We start from the raw sequence: 22,107 nt of genomic DNA on the forward strand, positions 1-22,107 counted from the left end.
CCATCTTCCGTTGGAGGGTCTCTTCAGAAGGGAGAGAGATTCACCATTATGTCTTTTGGCTCTATTGAAAACAGATTCAGAAAAACACAAGATTGCAAAAAGCCAGTAGCAGCTGTTCTCAAGGGAGAGCGACGGCTTAAAATTCCCGTACAAATGTAAAATCAGAGTTTAATAACGATGTCATCTTTATCGGCGTGTGATTTTACTGAAGTCTTAGGAATGTGATAAAGTCACCATTCCAGAAGCTTTCAAAATGGGGGGGGTAATAAGATCATTTTAAACTTGATTGGTGATATAAGTATTTTTTAAGAGGTACCTTTATGGAGCTAAGAAAATATATATAATGTATCACTTAAGGATCTATTTGGGGATTTTTTAACTGCATAAAGACACTTGTTTATTTTTACAAGTTGCTGATGAAACTGGGGTAAACCAAGAACAAACACGTGACCGCAAAGTCAGATACTTTCACAGGTACTTCAAATTCATGTGGATTTCAAACTTATTGGCTGGAAAACGCCCAGTGATGGGAACCCCCCCTTCTAGGGCCTGTCTTTCTTGCTCCAAACGGCTTTCAGTACATTGGGTTTTTAAAAAAAAAAAAAAAAAAAAAAGGAACAGCTATTTAATAAAATTTGAATTTGAAAATGTGATGGGGAAAGATGTTTTGGATTCTAGTTTCTAATAAAGAGCCAGGAGTGAGGGGAGAAAAACCCTTTTGTGAAGGTAGCTGTTTGAGGAGATGGAGCAGTATTGGTACATCTGTAGTTGCATGGCCGACTGTCTACTGCTTTTAAAGAGATTGCAACCCGTGACGTTATGCATAGGAATAATTAAAAAATGGAAATTTGTCACAAAATATACAGGGCTGTCTGCAGGAGAAGAAAATTAACTGTTGGGTTATAAACGTGCATCACTATCTATCAGACTCCAGTCTCTAAGTTATGGTATAAACTGTGCAAAGATGTTGAAAGATCTATAGTCAGGGGGCTCTATCCTGGTTCATTGATGAAGGTGGGTGATAGGAGTAGGATACCTTCCATTTGAGCAGTGTGACTCCATTTACAAATGTGTTTATTAGCATTCTGTTTCTATGGAGAGGTTTTTGGGTTTTTAAAAAAAAATGCCAGTGATAATTCAGTGCTCAAACAATGACCACTGGAGAAAACTCAGTTTGAGATGAGGCATGGGGAGGGGGGGTGTGCTGAAACAGCACAGTGCACCCAATTGCCTGGGAAGGCCTCATATAAAATGAGGTCATTCAGAAACTTTCCCTTGAAGTGCTTCCAATTCTTGAATTGCCTTTTGTTTGGGAAATGAATAGCAAGTTGATTAAAAAGAAAAAAAAATAGACAATTAGGGATGGTAGGGGGATGGGCTTCGGGAAGAGTTTAAGGTTTTTCTACAGTGAAGCTAAAATGGTGAGGAAACTGCACTGTTCCCAACAGCCCCGTCCCCAGGGATGTCAGCACACAGAGGTGTCACCTACCAGGTCAGGTCCAGGAGGGGGGCTCGCTCATGGCCTCACCCCCTTTCACTGCTGTTGATAAGATCCTTGGCTATAAAATAGCTTCACTGAACCCCACGTGTTTAGCAGCGGCCCAGACGAGCTGTCTGCAAAGTAATTCCAACTGCCAAAACATGATACCTGATGGCTCGTTATGGCGTGAAAATTAAAAAAGGGGCCCCCCCCCCCCCCGTCGAGTTGTTTTAGATTTTTTTTTTTTTCCTTCTGGCAAAGCAGTCAGATGAGAAATTGAAGCTTTTCATCAGGCGGTATTTGGTTGGGTGTTTTTGTTTTTAAGCTCAAGAGCTTTTAAAATTTGTATTTTTAAAAAGAGCTATTGTGTAGGTGCTGTGATCATGGAAACAAAACCCTATAGGGTGTGTGTGTGTGTGTGTGTGTGTGTGTGTGTGTGTGTATTTTGTTTCTCTCTGGCACCTAAATTAAGTGCCTATGCAATCACTCTATTATTTATGTATTTGGCAGCCAAACTATTTCAGCTCAGCTACATCCAGAAGCTTTCCTTGGTTCCCGTCGTCACTGTATTTCATGTTAGAGTTTTCTTTTGTATCTGACCCTGGTTTTGCTTCTAACTTTAAATGGCAAAAGCAAATGTGCTTTGAAAACTCTGGGACACACTGTAGTTGTTAAATAAGGCAGTAACCTATGCACTAGTAATTCTTTCTCTATGACCTACTTACATACTTCTTCACCCTTCTTATAGTATGATTAAAAGCTGCTTTGAATCCACTATTGCCTCAAGGGATTTGAGCCTAGAATTTAACAAACTGCTGAGAAGGCTTAAGTCAGTAAGAGGCCTTCCCTACAGCGTCTCCCAAATAATTCACATGCAATTAAAGAGAGAATAAATATTTCAGAAGTGTGTTAATGAAGCTTTTTCTACCTTATAGAATGTAGATGTACATGGCGCTTCATTCCATAGCGGATTTGAAAATATTTTCCTTTTTGATTAATGCAGTTGTGTTTTGCTTCTGTTCTGGAGGCCGGTTCTGTTAGTTCATTCTTCAAATAGTTTATTATAGAGTCAGCTGCTTACATACATTTGGGAGTTATGTAAATGTCTAGAAAATCAGGAACTGTCAAGGTTTGTCTCATTTATCTGGCTAATTACTTTATTAAGGTTATTGAAAGACCAACAAAATTCTTATAATTTCAAAGGCAGCCTGCGGTAGCTAGGGTAGGGAAAAAATGTAGCTTAGTATTATTAGGAAAAGTTGGGGCATTTGGGGTATAAGAATTGATTTTACCGCATCTGTTTTGCAGTTCTTTATGAACCTAGCCCTGATTCCTCAGAAAGGCAATATTTTCAACTGAAGGTTAGTCCTAGCCCTATATCTGTCTTGGAATTAGAACCATCTTGGTCAAAAGCCAGATATGTTGTTCAGCTGAAGAAGGAAATCAAGTCAATTAAGTATGGACTTAATTGAATACACCAGGCCTGTTATTCTAAATTGCTCAATGCAGCAAGCCTGGATTTACAATTGATATGTGGATTTAATATTGGTATATAAATATCCATTTTTCTTCATAATCTCTAAAGATGATCAGTTCTCATTATAACACAAGAAACTGGTGAGAAAAGATGAAAACAATTTTTTCTGCATGTTGTCTGATACATTTAACACCACGTGATACAATTAACTCCACGTGACTTAGTTGTTTAACCCTCTGGCTACTGTGAATACACCCCCAAGTGTGATATGTCATTTCAAAATAAAATTTAAAGTGATGATTAATAAAAGAGGCAAACTATAAGACTTCTGGTTTGCAATTTATGAGGCTGCTTTAGAATGTGAAATAGGCCACAAAGAAGTTTTACAGACTGGTGACATTGTGAGAATTTCAGTTTCATCTAAATAACCGGGCAACAAAACAATGATGAGGGCGCCAAATTAGAACATCACCATATAAAAATACTTTTAAGAATTTTCACAAGTCACTTGGGAAAATTAAACTCCCTTCTCTGTGAGAATTCTGCCCTATTTCTCAATTCCTATTAGTAAATCGGTCACAGATCTTAAATGAGTATTTAAGCTTCATGGCCATTACAGGCCTAACACTTTTCATGAAGCCACACTGTTGGTTTTTAATCATTGTATTAAATACTTCGAAATGACCCATTTGCGATGTATCGTTTTAAAAGAAAACGTGCTTTATCACTATTTTTAGTCCCGTGTACTTCTTAATGTTTTCAAGATGATACAAAAGGAAATATAATCGTGCAGAGACTGATGAATCTTTCTCCTTGTAAAGCACGGAAAAGTCCGCAAATGTCACTTGGGCCGTTTATCTGATATTTACTTTGGCTCAACCACGAATGCTATTTCAGTTGAGTTCATACACTGGCGAGCACAGCCCACCGAGGAGCATTTAAACAAACCCCCGTGATGATTCGTCTCTCGTGGCTTCAGTTGGGGAGTTTGGGTGCGCTCGTGGAGTGCACCGGCCTTGGGCAATACGGTGGTACTAAACCCACGACCAGCGGTGGGTGAGTCGGGCCTCGTGCCAGGCTCCTGGAACTAGGGGACCGGACAGAGTCAGCGCCTGGGACGAGTGTGCGTGTCTGGACGCCGGGGACCCTAGGCCGGGGGGCGACTTGTCCAGGGGGCGGTCCCTCCGCCTCCTCCTCCCCCCGGGGGCCGGGCGTGCGGGCCCGCAGGGGTTAAGCGGCGGCGCGGCGGGCACGGAGCTCCGCCCCCGGTCGCCGCACCTGGCGCTGGGCAGCCCGCGGCCGGGGCGCTGGCTGTCGGCGGGGATTGGCGGAGAGCCGCGGAGAGAGAATGTGACAAGTGCCGGCTCGGGCGGCCGCCGCGGGGAGGCCGCGCGCACCTGTCCCTGCCCGTCTGCGCCGCCCGCCGCCGCTCGGCCGCGCGCACCGCCGCCCCCCACGCCCGAGCGCAGAGCGCGCGCCGCGAACATGACTTCTGCCTTCAAGCTGGATTTCCTCCCGGACATGATGGTTGAGGGCCGCCTGCTAGTTCCCGACCGAATGTGAGTTTGGCCGCCCGGCCGCCTCCGGGTCGCCGGCCCGGAGCCCCGCGGAGGGAGAGGGCGGGCGGTGGCGCTCCTGCGCCCCGCGGACGCGGGGGGTGGCTCCGGTTCGGCCGCGCCCTGGGGTTCGGAGCCGGCGCTGGACGCGGGGTGGTGGGAGTGTGTCTGGAGGAGCGGCGGGGACCAGCGAGCGGGGCGCGGTGGCCGGGGTGGGGCGGAGAGCGTGGACCGGCGAGCCGGACGCGGGTCCCCGGGGTCTGGGCTTGGGGTCCGGCCCGCGGGGACAGGCGAGCGTGGCGCGGCGTCCCAGGGTGGGGTGCGCGCGTGCACGCTCGTGTCATTTGAAATTCGGGGCTGCTGGAGCTCTCGTGGCCCATTTAAAGATCCCTTCTTACCAAATTGCTCGCTTCTCTGACTTACCCTTTGCAAAGATTGCTTTCCTAGGATGGGAGAGTGGAAGGAGGGGAAAAGGAAAAAAAAATGGGTGGGGGAGATAATTATAAAGCATGAAAATAGCCAGATGTACTCTGTTGCAGAAATTAGAGGTAATTTTAAGGTAATCACGGTGGTTTGTCTGATATGCAGTCTATAATTTAATAATTAATGTGATTCTGGTTGTTTTACACGTCGTCAAACTAGAGTAGAGAGTTTATTGGGAGAAGTCAAGAGCTGGGATTCCTGAGGAAGGGAAAGTATGCCTAATTTTTCTTGGTCTCGTTAGTCTTGATAGGAAAGTTTCTCTTATCAGCTGGGTCACTCTGAAGGCAGTGGGATCTGCTTGTACTTCAGGAGTGTTTGAAAAGACGACCTAGAAGGTTGTCAGGAGTGGGTCTGAAAGGTCTGTGTCAATTTCAGACTTGTCTCTTGTCAGGCAAGAAATGTGATACTGAATCTAGGCTACAATTAATCGAGTGAAAAAGGGACTGCTATCCTTGGTAAGAGTACATATAAAATGTTTCCTATTGTACACACCCTGAGATAACGTTCATATTATTTCTGGCACTTTGCTCTATCCTGTGCAATTTTCAGGCCATTCTGAGCTTTATGATCCATTTCCCTGGCAACTAACTTTCCCCTACGGTGCTAGATTCTTTTTCTAGGATGTTAAATGTTATGAGCTGAGAGATTCTTGAGAAACTCCGCAGTGGCCAATTATTTGAGCCCCTAGGATTTGGGAGAAAAAAAAAAAAGCTGGGGAGAGGGATGAAAGTCTGTTAAATGTGAATTGTCCTTCTAGTCGATATTAAGAATGTTAACTTGCTTTTACACATGATCAGGTTCATTGTCCCAACTAAGATAATCAGATAATGTAGATTAAAATATTGAATTTCCCTTTGGCAGTTTTCTCTGTGAAAGTAATCTTGATTAGTACTGTTCCCATGATATTTGTTTTGAGAGATCTCTGTCCTCTCCCCCCTCTTAAAATGGCTGTCTGTATAGGCGTTTAATACATGTTTGCACATTAGCTAGTTTGAAAGTTCCGTGTTTTCTCCTCTGTAAGAGAGTTGGTGCGGAACCAAAGAATTGGCTTGATAGTGGTTTTGAATCGATGGTCACCTGCTAAGAATACTCTCTGAATGTAAAGTGTTAATGGCCTCTGAAAGATGCTATCTCTTGTCAGTTAAATTATTAATTATGGAAGTTTAATTTGTCCTTTTCATTTGGTGGATGAATGTGGCTCATTCAAACTGTTTGCTCTGAATAGAGCCTTTTTGTCTTAGTGATGGAGTCTGCTAGACAAATCCTAATATAACTTCTACCCACTTCTCTTCCATGTGTTAGTTATTTTGGAATCAAACTCAAATTGTTTTCAGTGTTTGTCAACTCTTGCTTAATTGAACCTAGAAAAAAAGAAAAACAGAGGACTTGTAAATGATAACTTTATTATTTGTTTCCAAGATAATGATTTTATGTTTCCTTAGCCCTGAGAATACTGTAGCATGTTTTCCGAAAGAGTTTGTAATTAACTCACGTTAGAGACTGTCTTTGGGGAATAGGGGTGCGTGGGAAGGAATGTGATAAGTTGAAAATGCTTGAAACCCACTCGAAGTATATCTTATCACCAAGATAGCTTTGCGGGTTTATTGTTTTCTGGACCGGTGGTTGTTTATGGTGTATTGCCATTCGGACTAAATTGCCGTCAGCTAGATTATTGGCCTGTTCCTAAAAGGAACTTATATAAAGCACAGGGCTTTTCTGGTGTTGATTTTCTAAAGCAGTAGAACATATTTTCAATGACGTTTTCCCACAAGAATATATTAGATAAGTTTGCAAGATGTAATATGTTTGAGTCCTCAAGGCAGATGAACAAATAGCTTTTGAGGTAAATGATTACGCTTCATGGCCCCATGAGCCATCAAGTGTTTAAAGAGCCCAGATCGTTTAAGGCTCTGTAGTGGGTATAGAATTGTTATGACATAGGCTTCAAAGTCTTGGGGTTTTAGATGTTCAACATCAAAACTGTACATGGAAATGGACCTTTTAAATAATCTTAACTATCACAGTTTTGTTGTCTTTGTGTTTAGAATGTCATTTGCAAAAAAGCGTAATGAAATAGAATGTCATTTGCGAAAAAGCATAATGAAAATAAAAACAACTGATATTTAAAAAATTCTGTTTTAAACTGGGGCACTTGGTTTTGGATTGGAGTCGGGGATGAGTGTCTTTCTTTGTTTCACCTTTTGAATGATCGTATGTATGCATTGGACTTCTTTTTTTTAATGTTTTTGAATTTTTACACAAATTTTAAACAAAATCTAAGACATGCTATCTTGGAGTTGAGAAATTACAGGTGGAAAAATCTATGAATGCACCTTTAAACATGTTAGTTCAAATTTGTGATGTTAGAATAAGATGCTGAGGAGAAGCTACCAGTAAATTAATACGAAATCTTATTTTTTTCACATTCCGTGAGTAACCTTACTGACAAGGAGAAAAAGTTATTCTGAGTCAACTTGGTGCATTAACCTTTTTGTTGAGTCCTCCCAAGTTGGGATAACTGGAAAGATGTCTATCAGGGTCTAATTAAACTGGCCAGCAGTTCTAGGGACATAATTGTTAAAGTTGAAAGAGGCTTTGGAGACCATCTCACCAGACCTCCTTGTTTTATAGATGAAGAAGCTATTAGAGGGGCAATGGGACCAGTCCAAGAAGGCAGTGTAATTACTGTTTCCCTCTCCCCACTAAAATGAGAAGAACATGAGTCATTCATTGAATGCCTGCCTGCTATGTACCAGGACACTTTACGTACGCTGTCATAGTAGATATGCAAGGTGGGTATTGTACCCATTTTACAGGTGATACTTAAAGAGATTACATTCTTGCACATGCCATGTAGGCAGTAAATGGCAAAGCTGTGGTTTGTGTGTGTGCGCGTGTGTGTTATATAAATGCATGTTTAAGTGTTGATGAGGAGAGAAGAGAGGACTGAGTTGTTGTTGGGAAACCATAATTGTCACTTGAGAATGATGGAGCACGATAGGAAATTCATATCACCGATTCAGGATTGACTCTCTAATTTGATTCTAATTTGATTCAATTAGTGAATTGATCACTCTCTTGTTTGATTCAAATTCACACTGTTATTCCATATGCTAATGAACTAAAGAGAATATACTTTAATTAAAAACTTTTTTTTGTTTACTGAGTACCAGCAAGATGAAGGTCAAAGACATTGAGTTCCCTTTTTTTTTTTCCATATGGCATATAAAGTATATTTAGGAAATGCCATTACCAATAATAAAATACAGCACTGAGATTCGTCACCCGATTCCTTGATAGACATGAGAGGAGATTAAAATGCAAAGACTCTAAAAGAAGAGCTGTGTATATGGTTCTATAAGGAAATTTTTAAAGAAGCATTTTCAGGTGGGATTTCTCAGTGCCTATTTCAGTATCAGCTGCTTCCTGAAACCGAAAACTCCTCCCACATTGGCATTTTAGAACACTAATGTTATCTTTGATTTGGGTTAGAGGTATTATTTTAATTGTTGAGTATTGCTATTTAATTGTAATTTGCTGGATTGAGATTACTCTGGCATCTGTTGATGAGATGCGGTGAGCTGGGAGGAATAAGAACCTTGCAAGACAAGATGAAAAGAAGATAAGATTTTCAGGTATGAACCTAGTGGTTCATGGGATCATTAAGAATGTTTTCCATCTCTGAGTGTTTACCTACTCCCCCCACCCCTGCTCTCACCACTATAACAATAGTATATTTGGCCTCTGATAAAAGACTGCAGTTTCCTTCCTTTTTTTAACATAAACCCCCAGACTTTTCATTTCTCCTTACTCTTACCTTGTGGTTTTCTTACAAGTTCAACACTCATTCCCTTCTCATGAAAAGACGGGTAATAATCTGATAAATGTGATCATGGTTGAGGCTTATATGTAGACATGGATGATGGGGGGGGGGATCTGATGTCACTGTAGCAACCAACCTCACAGCTGTTTATACTACCAGTATCTCTTATTTGCATTTCGTTGGAAAACCTGGGTATTTTCAACACGTTACAAGGAGCCCAATGATAAATCAGTAAGTCACTGATGTCTTTCACTTCCTATGCTGAACCTCACCCAAACTTAAAAAGTCTTTATTTCCAATTTAGAGTGTTAGTACTGGAGGGTTTTGTTTTTTCAGGGGAGGCTTGGATTTTTGCTTTGTGTTGGTGGATTAGGCCATCACGAAGAGTTAGCTATTTCTCAGTGTCATATTTGTTCTACAAAACTGCGGAAGGGAGGCTTTGGAAAGTACGAATGATTTCCAGTTCTTTAGCACCTCCCCGTTCTCGTGCCCTTGTGTGTGTTTCCACTATCAGGGAGCTGGTGGGGAATATAAGGAAGCCAACGACGGTGCTGTGCTACTTGTGTAGCAGTGCAGAAAATGCATTTTTATTTTTCCTTAAGAAAAAGCTCTTGCTGAACTTCAAGGGAAACGGAGCTGCACATTCCTGGAAAAACCTTGGTGGGAAACAAAAACTAATTAGCGCGGTAAATGTGATGCTCGCAGGTAATTGTAAAATAATTATCCCCCTTTAGCATCATCACTGTTTAATTGTGCCATCCAATATTCTCATGCTCTGAATCTAGATGTAAAGGGATGGAAACCCCCCCATCTCCTCCTGGGACTGTCTTTTTCATTTACTGTGAGCTTTAGACTCTTCCGAAAGGACTTTAAAAAGAAAGGGGGAAACATACAGGGGATTTTCAGCAGCTTCACTCTGCCCATTTGTTCTAAATCACGACAGAAAGTGATTACTCCAACTAGTTTTATAGAAATACAATTCCACTTATGTGGTTGAAATGCCTTGTGAGCATATTTGAGATTTACGCTTGCACAGTGCTACCCCCGGAGTTTTATGAACAGTCGGTTTTATGAACTGCAGATTGTATATTATGTTCAGATACTGAGAGTGATGCTTTAAAATCAGCTGATGATTTAAAATGGAATGCTAATAAATATGTAATCATATGGCTCTCAAAATGACAGATGAGTACAAATTCGGTTTTTGGTTAAATTTTAATTACTCCATTTGAATGAATGCCTCAGAGCCAACTTGCTGGCAAATTACTAGACCCATTTTTTTTCAGTTTTCCCTCCTAAATATGTATGTAAATTAAGTTTAGGCTGCATTTAGACTAAAATACCATTTTGGTTTATTATTCTCAACTTTTCTGCCAGACTTATATGGCCTTTTACGTAAGGTCAGATTTTAAATAAAGAAACCTATTTGAAAGAGACCTCAGTTTAAATGATCTGTGCTCCCTTTCCATCAGTAGAAGGGTAAGAGACAGATAGGTACAGGATTCCTTTAATAGTGATAGTGCTTTAAAAATGGGGTACGTGAAGTGTTTGGATTTTAAGCCTTAATAATTAAAGAAGTCAGAGGTTTGTTTTCTCGGGGAGATTGTTTATGGCTCTGTCATGACGATGGAAATCAAGTTCCCCCAACCCAGCAGCTGCTTTGTCTGACATTTATAGGCTCAAACAAGACTGAAGATTTCCGAGGTTCACAGATGATGGTGCTGACTCACTCCTCAGAGAGAAGGCAATTAATTTCAGCTGATTTCTTTGACATTTGACATCATTTTTGCCCAGCTTTAAAAAAAAAATTTTTTTTTTGAGTGTCATGGGAGTGAATAGTTCTCCAGCTTCCATACTAGGATCGAAAATTCTATGTTTTTATGTTGAAAGGCTTAATTTTCGTGTCTTTTCAGAAGGGAGTTCATAGCTGGACTTGGGCTCATTAAATTTTTTTTAAATTTAAATTTGTTTATTTATTTTTGGCTGCATTGGGTCTTCGTCGCTGCGCGCGGTCTTTCTCTAGTTGCTGCAAGTAGGGGCAACTCTTCATTGCGGTGCACGGGCTTCTCATTATGGTGGCTTCTCTTGTTGCGGAGCATGGGCTCTAGGCACGTGAGCTTCAGTAGTTGTGGCACACGGGCTTAGTTGCCCCGTGGCATGTGGGATCTTCCTGGACCAGGGCTCGAACCCGTGACCCCTGCATTGGTAGATGGATTCTTAACTACTGCGCCACCAGGGAAGTCCCGGGCTCATTAAATTTTAAGGTGGTATTTTAGATCCTTTTCCTTGAATGATGTCTTCCTATCTCCTGGTCTCCCCCAATAACAGGAAAGTTGTACCAGATTTATGTGACACAAAATCAGTTGGTCCTTTAGGCTAAAAGAGGAAAATAATGTTATTCACCTGGCTGTAAATGTGTATATAAAATGTGTGCACACACATGTATATATACATATGTATGTAAATATAGGTGAAATAGATATATGGAAAACTAGCTTGGGCATAATTCCTCACTTTCTTAAAATATCTTCCATTTAATGGCCTTTGGCTCTAAAAGTTAGGAAATATGTGTACAACGTAACATGTGTTTAATGGATTCTTACATTCATAACTGAAACGTTTAAGATTCAAGAAGGTTTAACATCTTGACCAAAGATGTACCTCATGTTAGTGACACTGCTGGAAGTAGTTCTTAGGACTTTGTTTTGACTCTTTGGCCCAGAACCTCAGAGTAGCTTTTGTTAAAGGACAGAAAAGAGGTTCACTGTGATGGTTCTGTCATACCTTCTGGGTGAAAAGCTGAGATGCTTCCCACCCAGTTGAGTGGCTTTTCTCTCCTTGCCAAAAAGTCCCCAGACTTGGGGACGTTTCTCAGTTGCAATTGAGTTGTTGCTACTGTCAAAACCTTACAGGTTTCAAGTAGGAAGAAAGAAAGACTCTTCACAGAAGCCTGACAGTAGACCCTCCACTGATATTTTTTCGTGTAGACACGCTGGTGCCCATCAGACCAAATTCCTCACCTTGTGCTTCTTGCCTGCTGCCGCCATCTTGTATGGTCCAGACCATTATCCCATAGCTTCCTATCGCTGTTGAAAGGAGAACTCAAGATTTTGATTGTGTCTAGTAGGACTCCAACACATCAACTGAACATCTTAAAAAGGCTAAAGTTATGGGAGATCTATGCAGCCGTAAGGAGGTGAATTGGTGTAAACCTTCTTCAACATGCACGCACACCTCTCACCCAGTTGTTTTCTCTGTGCGTCTCCAGAGTAGACCTTGGGCGTCATACAGGTGAAGCAAATGCAGGCTGAAATCTGACATTTCATTTTCTCCTTGGAAAAAAAATCTTTGGGGAATAAAAAAAGTGAAAGATGATAGGAAAAAGCGTAAGGAAGGAAAGCTTTTGGTAGCGGACTAACGGATATTCATTTTGTTCTGCTTTGACGCAGCGCTCCTGATTCCTTGTACCCTAACCCAGACGTCTTTAGGTCATCAACGGCATAGCTCTTCCTGAAGTTCTCTTTATGCCTTTCCTAGGTTTTCCTTATGTATATCTTTCCTGTTCTTTTATTTGAATCTTCTCTAAGATTCAGTGGGCTTCTCTAAGCCCCATTAATTATCCCTCTTTTGAGCAGTTTCCTGAATTTCAAGAGAAGGGGCCACATCCGTCCACAACACAGTTCTCAGAACCACAGCCTTGAGAGGGAGGACAGCGTCCAAACACCTTGGTCGTCACTTGCAGTAAATTCCACTGGCACAGCTGTGTGTTTCTGTGCATGAACTATATTTTGACTTCCTAGGCTATAGAGGGGTGTTGAGTTTTCTGGTTGGGCAGAAGGGCAGCATATTTCGAATGATTAACTTTATGGATGTCATTGTCTTGGCCCGCTATATTTGGCTCTGCTGCAGCTGTGTTTGCCTTCTCAAAATTGTCACCAGGAGGCCTCCAACTGCAATTATTCCCTTCAGTTCGTGCTTGTAACATCCTTCCTTGTGGCTCCCACGGTCCATCCCGCCATCTTGCGTGGCATCAGGATTCAAAGGCAACACGCAAGCCCTGATGGCTGGTTAACGCAACTGGCGGGTCCATCTCGAGACAATAATATTAAGTCACCTACATTTTACATTCTAATGCGACCTGTCAGGGTACTTCTTTCTTTTCACAAAAAGCCCATATTTTCCTCTTTTTTCCTACTTCTCTCTTCCTCTTCGACGGCAAAAAGTTGCTGCCAGCATCTACTGACGGGCAATATTTCTTCCGTTTCTGTATTACTAGAGCACTTCCGAGCAGGTTTTTACTTACTTCTGGTGTTTCCAGGTCCCTCACGGAGCACCGTGTTGAAGAGGAGACTTAAAGGCAGAGCATTTTTTTTTTCCTGTTAGCTGAGCCCCTGCCACAGAATCTTCTTTTCTCTCAGGAAGATTTTAGGAAAGATTGTTCTTTGTATAGAAACCATTTTAATTCTGTTGGCTATGCGTGAGTTTTAACCTTGAGTTAGAACTTCCTCATGGGTCGTTTCTGCTTGTCGGGGACGCTTGCCCTGCGTCGGGATCTGCTGTGTGTAGCAGAATGGCATCACCAGCGACATGGCTTTATGATCTCTCCAGCAATGCGTTAGAAGGTCATCCTTGAAGGCTAAGGGTCCTTTACTAAACAAGAGTCTCCTGCCTTCTCCTGGCTTGTCTTCTGACTTGTTCCATGCCCCCTTCAAGTCTCAGGTGACTTGTCAAGATTCCTCATCTAGAAAATAAGGATAATAAGATACGCTTCTTACCTGTGCCCCAGAATTATTGTGAAGCTGATGTCGGGAGAGGAGTTATAACCTAAATATTTTACAGCTTTGTGGTACTTAAGATCGACTGAAAGTTCACCTGCCTTTCCTGGGAGAATGAAACTCAGGGAAACTTCATTACAACTGACCAGTTAATGTTTTCTCCCTCAGAACATTCATGCTTTAAAGTCTCAGCCAAAGACCCATAAAGTAGTATGGCTTCCATATAGACGTGCAGAAAATGCTCCGTTCCCAGGACCACATTAAGAAGACTGATTTTTTTTTTCTCTCTCTCTCTCCTCTTTCTGCTTGATGATTGAGAAATAAAATACAGGGCTTCCCTGGTGGCGCAGTGGTTGAGAATCTGCCTGCCAATGCAGGGGACACGGGTTCGAGCCCTGGTCTGGGAAGATCCCACATGCCACGGAGCAACTAGGCCCGTGAGCCACAACTACTGAGCCCGCACGTCTGGAGCTTGTGCTCCTCAATAAGAGAGGCCACGACAGTGAGAGGCCCGCGCACCGCGATGAAGAGTGGCCCCCACTTGCCACAACTTGAGAAAGCCCACGCACAGAAACGAAGACCCAACACAGCCAAAAATAAATAAATAAATAAATAAATAATTTTTAAAAAAATTAAAAAAAAAATACAGTTTGTGTTCCAACTGAACTCGTGGTCAGACCTTGCATTCTGGGATGGGGTGAAGCAAAAAGCAGTATCTCCATCCCGGTATCTCCATAAGTGCATTTGGAAAAAGCCCATCTCTACATCAGCTGAAATAGATCTTGATTTTCTTATGGAAGGAGACTCAGCTGCACCATAGGAAGGCTGCTTCTCACGTGATGGGACTCCTAACCCCAACAGAAACCCAACCCTTAAGAAAACAATTTCAATGATGTGAACGTGGAGGCGAGTATTGTAGACCCTGCCACCTGCTGGCCTCGTTAGGTGCTCAGGCCACAACGTGCCAGGAGAGTCTCTGAAGGAGGAAATGACTTGGAAGAGGAATCAGTGATTTTAGGAGTTGGCACAATGGGTGGAGGTGTGCATCCCGCCACAGGATTCATCATAGTTATTGTTTTTCTGCCCTACTATACAGGCTCTTCTTCTCCTGACATAGCCAGTAAGGTCCTCGAAGTCCTGAGAAGCCAGAGCTGCTACAGCTAGTGTGAAGGTTTGATCCTAACATTATAAGTCACTTGATTGATTAAGATCAGACATGATCAGATTCAGTTGGGAAGCTCAGAGCCTCCTCTGAGTCCATTAGCTGAGGAATGTCCTCCATGGTGGGCCAGAGGCCACGCAGCACCCACTCTGGCCAAGAGAGTGATGTTGCCTGTGAGACACTGCCCCCCCCCCCAACCCCAGGCCATGAACGTGACCTCCCAAACCAAGAATCCCTTGCCCCCCTAGCAAACCACTTAGCGCTAGGCTGAACTCGGGCACTATCCGAGATGACGGCTGTTTCTGACATTGTCGGGAGAGGAACATGAGGTCTCTGGATGAAATCTGGCAGAATCTTTCGAGAAGGGTCTGCCTTGCAGATACTACAAATGTTTCTCTACAAATTGATGAGTTCTTTGTAATTGGCACATTTTATCTTAGCGTCAAGGACGTCTAATTGACTTTATAGGCAGCCTTTCAATTGGGCCAAGATTTTGTGTCCAGCTATCATAAAAAGTGACCAAAATTAGACTCTTGTCGGCCTCAGAAGCCACGGGATGGCCTTGATCTCGCCTCTGACTGTGTCTTGTTTTTTTCAGGTCTACTCAGAACGTGATACTTGTGATCCAAATTGATTTTGAGTTGTCTGTTCAATAAAATAATGGTGTCTACCTAGAAGCCAAAATATGTTTTTTGGTGTCAACAAAACTGTAATTCTTTGACAATTAAATACTTCTTTTTAGTATGTTTCTCCTAATTCTGATTCCTAACGCTTTAAAGGATGTTGCCTTCCTGTGGGTACGCTTTCTGAAATGTTTTATAACATTTGCTGTTCTTGATTTAGGATATACTGTGGGTCAGCCATTAAGCTAAGGGATTTGTATAAGTTATCAGTACTCTTCAGAAAACTTTTGCAAGGTAAGTTGTATTGTTCCAATTTTGCAAATGAGAAAAGGGAGGTTCTAGAAGGTAAAGGCACGTATTTGTATCCATTTCCAAAGCCTGAGCTCTTTCTACTGTGCCAGCTTCCATTCTGGCCCAGAAGGTTGCTTTGTCTTTTGAGGGATCCCTAGAACCTTGTATGACCATAAACAGGTTGAACTTCTAGATGTGTTGGCGAATTGGCAGCTGAGTTTGTGGATCCTGAGTATGAAATAGTTTCTTAGCTATGAACTAATAATAATAACCTGCTTTTTATGTGCTCTTTCACATAAATTTCTTGATTTTTGTTTCATAGCCAGACCAGTTTCTGAGTTTAGAAGGCAAGAGTGTTGTAAAAGTTGTCAGAAGAAAGGGGCACCATAGCAAAGTCAAGATATCTTAATGCCAGAGGCAGGGTCTGTCTTACAGCTGAGATAAGGAAGCAGTTAACATTGAATGTTAAGGTGGCTCCTTATTCTTCCTTTAAAAAGATCATTGTCTGAAAGAGAAAAACCAATACCGTATGCTAACACATATATATGCAATCTAAAAAAAAAAAAAGGTTCTGAAGAACCTAGGGGCAGGACAGGAATAAAGAGAAGAGACAGATGTAGAGAATGGACTTCAGGACACGGGGAGGGAGTAGGGTAAGCTGGGACGAAGTGAGAGAGTGGCATTGACATATATACACTACCAAATGTAAAACAGAGAGCTAGTGGGAAGCAGCCACATAGCACAGGGAGATCAGCTTCGTGCTTTGTGACCACCTAGAGAGGCGGGTTAGGGAGGGTGGGAGGGAGATGCAAGAGGGAGGAGATATGGGGATATGTGTATACGTATAGCTGATTCACTTTGTTATACAGCAGCAACTAACACACCACTGTAAAGCAATTATACTCCAATAAAGATGTTAAAAATAAATAAATAAATAAATAAATACACTTAAAAAAGAGAGAGAGATAACTGCCTCTTCCAGGAAGAAGTTTCTTTGGGGGATTTCATTAGACACCTGGCATCCCACCCTGCATTTACTTCCAACTTCCTGATTTTTGCATTGATTTAGAGGAACACCTTTCTCAGGGTGCCTCCAGCCCATAGTGTGCCTTCTTGTGAATTAGAATAAAGCTCTTGGGTGGCATTCGGTCCCCATTGGCCCCCTCATGTGGTGACTTGCTGCTGTGTCCTTTCTATAGTTACTTGCAGTTTTACCTCCTCCTTCATAAATGAGCCAGAGGGGTCGGCAGTAGAATAAGTGTCTCTGAACATGATAACGCATGGATTTTAGATGATTGACGGTGGTGACCAACTCAGCCGTGGCCCCTGGTCCCTTTCAAGTGTCAGTACACCTTTGACCTTTCCATAGCATTTTGCTCAAGTGCATAAACATTTGATGGGACCCTGGGTTTTCAGCAAATCAGAGATGTGTGTTTCCTGCGTAGCTATCCAGAGTAAAGGAATGGGCAGTAGAAAAGTTAGCGTAGAATTCATGCCTGGGTTGGTCTAACCCACACCACCATTTCATACCAGATATTAGCTTGTTGAAATGCCTTTACTCTTAGCAGGAGACGCGCGCGTTGTAACCTAAGAGGATGTGATTGGAGTGGAGTTTTCGTGCCCCATGTGCTTATTGTATTCTTGCTACTGATGCAAACATTATCTGTAATTACATTTTCAAGTGACTGAAAATTGCAGGCTTTGTTGAACAAAAATACAGCCAAAGAATGGAATGTATATCCACTCCACCCTCATTATAAGGCTTTCAGAAATCAAACTATAAGGCCCAATGCCGTGGCTCTCAACAACATGATACCAACTCCATTCTCTGATGTTTGAACACTTCGTCAAAATGCTGGGTTCCCAGTGATGATCATAAAATTGGAGGAAAACGTTGTTACTCCTTTAGTACTTTGCCGGCTCCATTGTCAGCGCTGTCACAGTCACAGCGCCTCTCCCAAATCCTCTCCTTCCAGGATGTAAAACCAGAAACCACGATTTGATTTAGATCCAGGCATGGTCGGCCAAGTTGAGGGAGTTGGCTGAGGTGAAGACATTGTTGCCTTCCTGGGACAGATACTGTTATATCTGTACAACATTATATTGTCTTCAAGCAGCCTCACCTCCCACCTAGGGTGCAATTAAAAAAAAAAGATTGCCCCCATGGGGACCTACTGCAAGGTAAACTCTTGCCTTGGTCTTAGAGCCTGGCCATGGGACAAGGAAAACATTCTGGCCAACCTTGCTCTTCTAGACACAGGATAAGACCCCATGTCTAATTTCAATGAGAGCTTAAACCACGTGGAATTTTAAAAAAGAGAATCTGACATGCCTGACCTTAGTATGTTGCTCATCGTTGATTAGCATCTGAAAATCCAGGGAACCCATGAAATAGAAAATGTTCCCTGGTTTTTGGTGGAAAGCAAACGGGAGGAAGAAATTATGGTGACGTTGTTATTGTTAATTTGTTTATACAGTATTAAACTTGTCATTTTCATGATGGTTCACAAAATCACAACTCACTCGCTAGGCCCTAGTAGAGTTCAAACTCTTAGCAAAACTAAAGAAAAAAATCATTGTGATGCTTTAATCCAGAAAAGGAGCAGAGCAAATACTTGAGTCAGGCTGCTCAGAAAACCCACCAACCTTTCCTGATTCTGTCGAGTTCTGCCCTTTCAGGTAGGACCCCCATGTGTTTAACAGGTCATAATTAAAGTGTGGACAGTTGAAATCCATTTAGTTCTGGTGTATACCTGGTGAATTGGATGCTCCCGTGTGTGTGTTTGTGTGTGTGTGTGTGTGTGTGTGTATACATATACACACATATATATGTAACCTTTTCTAACATAAATTATACACTCAAACATGTGTACAGTTGGATTTTGGACAAACCACTTTATACTGTAATAATAAAGTTACGTTCAGTATTTTTAACATTCATGGAGCTGAAATGAGATAATTTGGAGGTCCAAGTAAAGGGCTCTCTAAGTAATACAACACATCAACAAGGGTAGTGTGTGTGTTTCATTTTTAAAAATGTAAAGGGATTGTTGTAGCTGTTGACGCTTCTTTTGCAGCGGAAATTGTGAGACCTAGCCAGTCTCCATAATATAATTGCCCGATTGTGAGGTATAAATGAGGGCAGCTTAATTTGTGTATTTCATCAATTCTCTCTGTGGATTACAAACACTCCTTCATGTTCAGCAGCACACTTTTTTTGACAGGTTATGTGTTTATGTCTGTAAGTGCCTGGGCTTCCAATAGCTTGGGCTCTTAACCAATCAGCACAACTTACTTTAAGAAATGTAATTAGCCTAGAACCAAAGTTAATTAGCTTTTAAAGTTGTCTGATTCTCGGGTTTCTTGTTTGCTGCTACAATAGCAAATTGATTCCACTGTGGTGTAGTAGGCAGAGCGGGAGCCAGGAAGTGTGTAGTCGTTTTACAGTTTGTCCTGCAGATTGAATAGTTAAAATTAAGTTGGACAGCTGTGGAGTTGAGGATTTATGAGTCACAGCTGACCTATTATTTGGCTGAATTGATCAGTTGTTCTGTGGAAACCACCTAAACATTTTCTGTACTGAAATCTGTGTTTCTTTTTTTTTTCTTTTTATAACTCTGAAATTCCTGCTAGTGAACAAGAGTTGCAGCGTGTATTGTCAACCTCAACACAAACATTTGAAGTCTCATAATGTACTGAATGGTTACTGCCTGTTCTTGGTGTTACAAAATCTTCTAGAGTGTTAACAGTGGTTCATATTTTAAGTTAAACATTTGGTTACTCTGAGCTTTTGTCTCTCACTTTGTTTCTTTTTCTGGGATATACTGGTTTAAGATGAAGAAGGCTTTGCACTATTTGCTTTGGGTTCTGTTAGATTAGTAAAGGATTTTCTTGTTGGGAAATAAAAATTTAACTGTTACATCTTTCTTAAGACCTTCATATATTTTGGAGATTAATCCTTTGTCTGTTGTTTCATTTGCAAATATTTTCTCCCATTCTGAGGGTTGTCTTTTCATCTTGCTTATGGTTTCCTTTGCTGTGCAAAAGCTTTTAAGTTTCATGGTGAGTGGGAAGCTGCTGCCTATCACAAGGAGATCAACTCCATGCTTTGTGATGACCTAGAGGGATGGGATAGGGAGGGAAGGAGAGAGGCTCAAGAGGGAGGGGATATGGGGATATATGTATGCATATAGCTGATTCACTTTATTGTACAGCAGAAACTAACACAACACTGTGAAGCATTTATACTCCCATAAAGATGTGGGAAAAAGAAAAAAGACCTTCGTTCCGCATCCTGTAGATCAGATGAGGGAAATATGATATTGCCTCATCAATTTTTTTTTTTTTTCTGCTGTACCTAGATCCTTCCTAGAATCCTTACAAGTATTATTACTAAGAACACTAAGTGGAAGAAGCATGGTCTCTTGGTGGTGATGTGCATGTACATTTATGATCTTGGGCATTTGGATTGTAGAATCCAGGCAGCCTGAGAGATGGGGGGAAACAACAGGATTGTAGAATCCAGGCAGCCTGAGAGATGGGGGAAAACAACATTAAACAAAATCTGTAATATTGCAGTTCTTTCCCATCTAAAAAAGCTGCAAGAGTAATAGTGCCTTACCTACTCCATTAGGTCTGACTGGATCAGGTATGATCCACAGAAATAATTGTGCAAGCAAAGAGATCTGGATTTTTATCCTGTCGAACCTTTTGCTCCCTCAACTTCCTTTAGACAAACTCTTGATTTTACTCTAGATCTAGAATCTCGAGAACAAGTAGGCACGGAGAGTGAAAATAAGCTGATGGCATAGCAGCCACTTAACTGGTGCTCCAGATATGACCCCCAGGTTGGAACTCAAAACACAGTGTGTATGTGTCCTGGTTTGCTGGGATACTCCCAGTTTGTACCTATCATCCTGGCGTCATCACTAATAGCATCCGCCTTTCACTCTAAAAAGTGTCCCAGTTTGGATGATAAATTACGTGCCCCCCCCTTCTCATGTCTGATCTTGTATCACTAGGTTTCTTAAATATAAACATGTTTGCCAGCTTTTAAAAGTCTATACATAGGACTAACCCAAACCTTTGCACAAAAAGGGTTATCCACGCTTTGAAACGTTCAGAAAAAGCGATTTCTAGCCTCTCTTTCTCTGGCCCATTCCCTTACCTAAAGTTATTCAAAATTGAACAGAAGTTTCCTTGCTGTTTCTAATGTGTTAGTACCCTGCTGGGCACCTTGGGACAGGCTAGCTCATTAACTTATGTTTCTTTCTAAACAAAATCTCTTGTCCTGGGAAATTCCCATGGAGGGCTTTGTCTGATCACCCTTCCCCCAGCACATAGGTTCAGTGTTTGAGGACCCTGAGACCAGATTTACAAAGTTGCCTTTCCCTTCAGTTCCGTTAAATTCATGAAATAACTTTGCCCCATTCTGGAAAGCTCAACTAGGTGGCTCAGTTCTGTTAAGGTTCAGTTAGAGCGTGACGAGGGCCAGAAAATGATCTGATGCACAGGCTTTGTTTGTCCTCATGCTGCCCGTGGTGAGACAGTAACAGCCGGAGCCCAGCCAAGGTATTAATGATGACCCCAGGGTGCCCACCTATATTTTTGAATTTTAATCTCTGGTATGCGTTTTTGTCCTCTTCCACACTAATTGGTCTTTCTCCTTCGGTGCTGGAACTTCAGAGGATTTGTGCAATCTGTGTTTAAAATCGATTTCCTGATTTTTAACATTTATACCCAGCTGTTTGTTATTCAGTGCAGCCATCATCATCGGAGTCTCAGTGGACCATGTAATGTGCAGCTGTAGCCAGATGTAACGCTTCTGCTCCCTAAATGCTTCCATTAGAAGCTTAGAGAGGCAGGCTAAAGACTGCTGATAACCAGGTTGCCGGCATTAATTTACCCTCTGGAGCTACACACATTCTGCCTGGCAATTGTATTTCACGACCAACAAGCAGAGCAGTGTTTGCAAGCTCCATCCCTGGTAGTAATGTTGACACTGTATATATCAAGTACATCCACACTGATATGAAAGGTACTTGTACCGCTAATTCAGGCGGCAGGAAGCTGTCTGATCTGCATGCATAAATACTCTGGAAGTAAGGTTGCTCTCAAGAAACGTCAGCCAGGATTCATATCAAACCTTGGCCCAGATTAAAATAGGTTCATAAACTAGTCTCTTGAAGAGAACATTTCTTAGGAAAAATCATTTTAGGATCATTTCTCTGCCGTCTATAGTCAAACCTTGTTTCTAATTTGCATTTATTATTCAAATCTGTGTTTCCTTTTGTATTTGTATGATGTATCTTTGTTTAGAGGCTACAGCTTCTACCAAATTTAATTACTTCCCTCGGAGGCTTTAAATTGAGGGCAGCTTCTATTAATTGTTAATTACATTCCCCTGCCATTTACACAGCAAAGGTGCAGTTACTAAT

At 41.8% G+C, this 22,107-nt stretch overlaps 1 protein-coding gene across 10 annotated transcripts in view; it reads left to right on the forward strand.

The window, feature by feature from the left end:
- CELF2 (CUGBP Elav-like family member 2) overlaps nucleotides 1–22,107 on the forward strand; it is a 525,599-nt gene that overhangs the window by 216,693 nt on the left and 286,799 nt on the right. For 2 of the 10 annotated variants that reach the window (XM_082385488.1, XM_082385486.1), the window contains exon 1: nucleotides 15–4,516. The exons of 7 other annotated variants lie outside the window; for them this stretch is intronic. In XM_082385488.1, coding sequence (XP_082241614.1) covers nucleotides 4,443–4,516 — 74 coding nt within the window. In that variant the 5' untranslated portion in view covers nucleotides 15–4,442. Of the gene's footprint in view, nucleotides 1–14; nucleotides 4,517–22,107 lie in introns of those variants that run through there. One more of the 10 variants, XM_082385478.1, reaches the window with a different exon arrangement.

Source organism: Balaenoptera borealis, assembly GCF_965194805.1.
Source record: "Balaenoptera borealis genome assembly, chromosome: 3".
NCBI classification, from domain to species: domain Eukaryota; kingdom Metazoa; phylum Chordata; class Mammalia; order Artiodactyla; family Balaenopteridae; genus Balaenoptera; species Balaenoptera borealis.